At 38.9% G+C, this 6,497-nt stretch overlaps 1 protein-coding gene across 1 annotated transcript; it reads left to right on the top strand.

The window, feature by feature from the left end:
- The first annotated feature begins 330 nt into the window (after positions 1-330).
- LOC137748891 (putative GATA transcription factor 22) lies at positions 331-2,167 on the top strand. Its single transcript, XM_068489083.1, has 3 exons — positions 331-738; positions 979-1,428; positions 1,587-2,167. Exons 1-3 carry the CDS (start codon positions 517-519, stop codon positions 1,941-1,943), a joined length of 1,029 nt encoding a protein of 342 aa, XP_068345184.1. The 5' UTR covers positions 331-516; the 3' UTR covers positions 1,944-2,167.
- The last annotated feature ends 4,330 nt before the right edge of the window (positions 2,168-6,497 follow it).

Raw genomic sequence — 6,497 nt, 5'->3', positions numbered from 1 at the left:
ATCACTGATTGATATGCCATCCTAAATTTTTGTGTGGCCACGGTTCAATCTCCAGTACTATCTAGCTTTACCATGCAATATTATATTCGTTTTTTTCTAACTGGGGGCCGTTTTGTGGGGTGAAAACTAATTTTGCAGATAGGGTTTTGATACCAATATGGGGTCTGTTTAGTAGCATTCCACACATCTCCTTCTGGTTTGTCTTTTTAAACCTTGTCTGTTGGGTGTCTAGAAGTCACGTGAATGTCTTATACTTACAGCTACACACGTCTCTCTCTCTCTCTCTCTCTCTCTCTCTCTCTCTCTCTCTCTCTCACCTTTGCCAATTCCCAAACCTGCCTGCTATAGCTGATTTCTTCTTTAATAAAGAGTAACGCCACTCTGCAACTTAGGCCCCTTTGCTTCTCTTTCTCTTTTTACTTGCTACGTCTCCCATAGCTCAGACCTAGCTAGCTCTTCCACCTTTATTGGAGTACGATACAAGTTTTAGTAGTTTTCTCTCTTTGATCTCGATCGATGACTCCTCCACCTTATCATAATCTTTCACCTCCTTCCCCTTTTAATCTTGAGCTTAGTGGAGATCATGATCTTCAATACCACCACCTCTTCAATCTTGAACCTCAAACTTCCTTTTCTTCTTCTCTTTCTAGTCCCCTTTTCTTAACTCCAGCTCAAGTCCAAGGACGATCCGATGATCATTATAGAGAACCACAACAGTTTCAATTCCAACTCCTAGAGGTACTAATTAACCAATGATCACATAACATGTGCACACTTATTTATGTGATCTATACACACACATGCCCCTTCTCAGGATAATCGATACTGTAGCAAAAAGGGATGATAGGGCTTAATATATATGTATCTTTTTGGTTTCCTAGCTTATTAATTAGTTATCTTCATTAGTACTTGATCTTATGCATCCTTATATATATAATATGCAGCTGATTATCTTGATCATTATTTTCTTATTTTTAGGCTGATCATAACATTGTTCCATATGGCGGATCACGCGATCATGATCATCAAGCCATTGAAAATGAAGGTGGCAATGGTACTGTTTTGAAATTAAGCATTTCCAAGAATGGAGCTGTCGGAAGTGGGAATCCAAGTACTGATCATGAGGTTAATACTAGTTCAGTTAAGTGGATGTCTTCAAAGATGAGGATGATGCGGAAGATGTCGAACCCTGATCACACATCAAGCAGTTCTAAGAGTAGTGGTGATAAACCAATTTCCATGAAGTTATCATCACACAAATTTGAAGAGCAGAAGTCGCAGCATCCATCATCGCAATTAGGAGCCGAAATGATCAGCTGCAGCAACAATTCATCAAACAACATGAACAGCATCCCAATTATTAGGGTTTGCTCCGATTGCAGCACTACTAAGACACCTCTCTGGAGGAGTGGACCGAGAGGCCCTAAGGTACTTGATTAGTTAAAATCCTAACTAATCTATTTCTTGAAATGTATTTAATCAAATTGTAACTTCGCTAGCTACAAAAGGTAAAGTTAATTGTATCTTTGACAACAGTTCCAACTGGAATCAGCTTCATTTCTTAGTCATTAATCATTAATTTGCAGTCACTTTGTAACGCTTGTGGAATCCGGCAAAGGAAGGCGAGGCGGGCAATGGCAGCAGCGGCAGCTGCAGCCGCAGCAAGTGGCACAACCCTGACAGTTGCCGCACCATCTATGAAGAGTAGTAAGGTGCAACACAAAGACAATAAATCAAGAGTAAGTTCTACTGTTCCCTTCAAGAAAAGGCCGTACAATAAACTGACCTCATCCCCATCATCTCGAGGCAAATCAAAGAAGCTTTGTTTTGAGGCCCCCACTGCCGCCGCCGCCACTACTGCTCTTCAACGAGTTTTCCCGCAGGACGAGAGGGAAGCTGCAATCCTGCTAATGGCTTTATCTTGTGGACTTGTTCATGGTTGAATAAATTTTAACACATGCATCCTCAAATTTAATTAGTCTACTAGTACTTGTTTCGTAGTAGTACTTTAGCTATATACTAGAACGAAATCAATTAATTAAGTTTAAGCTAGAGAGTGAGAGAGAGTACCAAAATCAGTGATGAGGAAGCAAATTAGTTAATCAGTTCAATAAAAGCCAAAAATAATTGTGTTGTGATCTTATGAGAGGGAACTTATGGTGTTTTTTTTTTTTTTTTTTTTTTTTTTTTTTTTTTTTTTACAAGTAGATATAGAATTCACCAAAATAATGGTTGTTTCTATATAACTGCTCGTTCATCTATATATTTAGGTTTTGTTTTGTTATCATTTTATCGATCAATTGTTATCATACTACTAGTGCTGCTGCTACTCCTTTTGCCTCTTTGTCCCTTTGTTGTTTGATTTCAGTGCTGCTGCTAACTAGCGCTGCACAGTTAATTGGTACAAATCTTAGTTGAGAATTAACTAGATCTAGGGTTCTTCCATCACTATAAGAGTTTAAATTGAAGTTCCACATATGTCACCGAGATCAGTAATTAAAATAACTTTTGGAAATATTGTAGAGACAAACAAAAATTTTGACTTTTGAATCACATGACCGTTAAACTTAATGGAACATATACTGCATGCAGTAGGGCACGAAGATTGAGGGGTGCAGATCATCCCACATAAATTGTATCATAGCCCACGGTTAAGGTCCGTGCAACCTAAAGGCTTGTCACCAGGAAGCATAGGTTTAGAAACAAGCTTAGACTCTTAACATAGAATCAGCTTCTGAGTTCTTAAGAATTACTTTCTGAAAAGATTGAAAATAAGTCTGGACTTTATTGGAGCCGACCTCTGAGTTTCAATTGCTGATGTGTGGATCTCCACGTGTGAACCACTAAATGGGGTTACATGTGAGGGGACGTGTTAGCAGTCCCACATCGGTGGGGTAAAGAAAAACAATGATTTTAAATAGGATTACTCAACTCTAACTAATACCGAGGCATTTTGTGGTAAAACCCCACATCTGACGGATTGGACAGGTGATAAAGTTAGGGACAGTATTAGTGTCGTTAAAGTGGGATCCCCGGGCCCGTCAATCTAAAAAATTTCAACACTCGATTGATCAGTAGCTATGGTGCACCCCATCCCCAGTAAATGGTAACAAATCATGAGCAATTCTCAAGTTTAATAAAAAAGAAAAAGAACCCTAAAGTTTGAGGTTTGAATCGAAGAGAACTTTAGGGCTGTAGGGTATGATGATATGAGAAAGCAACAACTGATCTTTTTACAGTTTTTAACAAATTTCCCTTTATCTTTCCATTTTTCTGAAAAGTTTAATGGGGTTACTGACAAAGCAATCATGATTGTGATGATTCAGAGTGGAGATATATATACAGCTTTTAGAGTTTGGAAAGGTCACCTAGAGGATTGTACTACTCTTGTCTTAGACATTGTCTGGATTCGAGAAAGGTAGTTGTAGTTGTAGACAAGAAGAAGCGCAGTACGTGACCTCTGCAGGCTAGCTACAGTCAAGTACTTCAGAGAAACAGATTAGTTACACAATCTCAGAAATAACAACTTAGAGTTTCTTCTGTATTTTGTGTTTAATTAGTTCATGGAAGGCTGTATATGAGAGTTCCAATATTTGTAAACAGAGAGATTGAGGTAAATGCATTCAGACTACACTAGAGATTTGCATGGTTCACTCTTAGTTTGGTTACGTTCACGGGACAAAACCCTTATCCCAGTTGTACATCTCAGCTCCTCCCCCACATAAATAAGTAAAACCAGTCGTACATCTCAGCCCCCACACAATAAGTGAAACAAAGTTTGTATTCTAATCATTTCAAGAGAGATGGGATCAATGACATTGTACGTTTATCTGTCTCTTCAGAAAGATGATCTTCTCCACTCAAGAGCCGCGTTTGGATGATAGTTTAAAGATAACCTAATTAGTCTCCTTGAAATTATTACTGTTTAGATTTAAATTGAGTAGGTCAAGCTCATAATTGGTAGCGGTTTTTCAATGTGCTAGGAACATGACACGATACACCAAGTGTTATAATAAAAGTTATTGACCTTTTTTTTTTGCAAATATCCGACTACTCGTATTATAACACTTAATGTACTGGACTGTATTCTCAATATACTGAAATTTTTTTTCGTGTCATCCAAAAAAGGGCTTCAATTTTTTTGAGGTGCCCCTTCGAATATATGGGCATTTGAGGCTTTAAACAACATTTGCTGAAACGGGCCCCATTTAAAGTTTGGACCTAACTCGGCCCTGCAGCAACTTTAAGGCCTCTTTACGCTTAAATGAAACGACATGTCGTACTATTCATCGCCCCCGTTTTTCTCATCTTTGATCGTTGGTCCCCTTGGAGTCCTGAAAAATCAGTTAACGACTGGAAGGAGACTATATCTCAGGCGTTCCACACAGTCAAACGCCGAGAAAGAGATGCCGGAGCCACCGCCACCCCCGCCTTCATTACCGCCGAAGGAATTACCAATCAACCGCTACAAGTTCATTTGGCGAGTCCTCATGATCTCCAATCTTGCTCTCGGAGGTCAGCCAGCTTTCTCATCTTTTCGGTTCTACTTTTTCTTTTTTTTTTTTTTTTTTTTTTTTTTTTTGGCATTGGATTATTAGCTTATGGTTATGGGTTTGAAAAACCGTAGATTTTATGACCATTAGATTGCCTGAGGAAAATTGGGTTATGGGTTTTGTTTATCTGAGCAGAAGTTTGATTGCAGTGAATTGTACGTAATGTGTTTAATTTATTGTCCCAGAGGAGTATATTGTGTGCTTTGATGAGCTGATGTTTTAATTCTGCTTGAAACTTGGACTGTTTGAAGGGTAATTTTTTGTTGTTGTTGTTTAATGGTAAGTTATGATGGTGTAATTCTTTTAGGTAATTTATTCTCCCAAAGAAATGCATCTTGGAAATCTACTGAATGGCTCAAAGCTAATGTTAGCATCTCTAGTAAACACAACCCCGTGCAGGTTCTCTTGGCTTGGGTTCCTCCTCCGTGTGGGCCCTTTAAGTTAAATGTGGATGGTGCTAGGCTTGGTTCTAACGGGGTGATTGGAAGTGGAGGATTAATTAGAGATTGGCACGGTAACTGGATCACTGGTTTGATTGCTAAAAAAGGAGTTGGGGAAGTCCTCCATGCTGAGCTTTGGGCTTTGTTTTATGGGTTGAAGATAGCTAAAGCTAGAAATTTCTTTCATCTTATTGTGGAGGCTGATTCTGCTTTGGTCTTCTCTCTCATTCATGGTTCACCTAGCCTTAATAATCAGCCTCTTTATGGTCTTGTCTTGGAGTGCAGAAGTTTGATCATAGAGAACTGGAGCTGTAATTTGCAGCATGTTCATAGAGTGCGTAATTTTGCGGCTGACGGATTAACCAAAGTGGGTTTAAATAGCAAGATGGAGTTTCACGAGCTTGTGGAGCCTCCCCTTGTTTAGTGAAAACTCTTTCCGATGATTGCTCCGGAGTCGCTATAGCTAGATTAGTTGTTCCTTAGTGTTTCTTTTTCGTCTTCCATGTTACCGAAAAGAAGTAATTCTTTTTCGTAGTACCCATAGTTAGGATAGGGATCCAGTGTGAGAGAGAGAAGGAAAAAGTTAAGCCTCTTCAGCCCCTTGTCTGATAACTTTTCGGGCAAAGCCTTTAAGGTGTTTTTTGGGGACCAAATCATAATGGAATTGATGGATGTTATTGTAACTGGCATAGTATGGTCCAAATCAGCCAATTAATATCATAGGCAACCGATTTCGGACAGCTTTCATGTGGTATGCTGATTGAAATTTGAATTACTAAATTTGGAAGGCCTTGGTTGTAGCCTGATATGACTTGAAAAGCTTAATAACTTGATTTTTAAAATCAATTGGTAGTAAGTAAACACTGGAATGACGTGATTTCTTTTGTATGGAAAGAACTTTAAATACTCTGATGGCTGTAGTGTCAGAGTTCTATACCAGTAATACTGAATTTCATTGCCGTAAAGTTGGAATATTTTTGACAATTTGACATTAAATTACTTCATCTATAGAAACTGTTATCCCGCATGTCTAGGGGCAAGTATACAAGATATTCTTCGCTGTCTTGTGATGGACAGAAACCTTGCCGGAAGTATACATCCATTTGTACTTGGGGCTTTTCCCTCTTAATCCAAATGGTTTAAGTTTTTTTTACTATATGTTAAAAGGGGAACAGGGCAAGCGGTTAGAGGTTGTTACAGCAGTTCTCCTGGGATGAATGACTTATGTGGTTATCACATCAATTGTGTAAAACAAGAGGTTGCCAGTGTTTACTTTATGAAGATATTAATCTTTGTGTGAAATGTCCCTTCTATGCTTCTTATTTCCGTGTATGTCCATGTGCTTGCACTGTGAGTGTCTTTGTTAATGAGTTATGCGACTGGCTCCTTGTCAATCTTCCCATAGGAAGGATTAGTCCCCTCGCTACCCTGATAATGAGTGGGCTACTGCCATCCAGGCAAAAGCAACTTTCCCTCCCCTTTACTTTGATCAGTTTGGTTAATC

Source organism: Pyrus communis, chromosome 10 (genome assembly GCF_963583255.1).
Source record: "Pyrus communis chromosome 10, drPyrComm1.1, whole genome shotgun sequence".
Lineage (NCBI taxonomy): Eukaryota > Viridiplantae > Streptophyta > Magnoliopsida > Rosales > Rosaceae > Pyrus > Pyrus communis.
The sequence above is the reverse complement of the archived record's forward strand: the minus strand, read 5'-3'. Positions and strand labels throughout refer to the sequence as shown.

Bases quoted from the DNA above. Each gene is read 5' to 3' on its own strand.
- LOC137748891 (XM_068489083.1), top strand. From the start codon at position 517: ATGACTCCTCCACCTTATCATAATCTTTCACCTCCTTCCCCTTTTAAT. The intron at 739-978 runs GTACTAATTAAC...TCTTATTTTTAG, and splicing joins TTCAATTCCAACTCCTAGAG to GCTGATCATAACATTGTTCC. The intron at 1,429-1,586 runs GTACTTGATTAG...ATTAATTTGCAG, and splicing joins GTGGACCGAGAGGCCCTAAG to TCACTTTGTAACGCTTGTGG.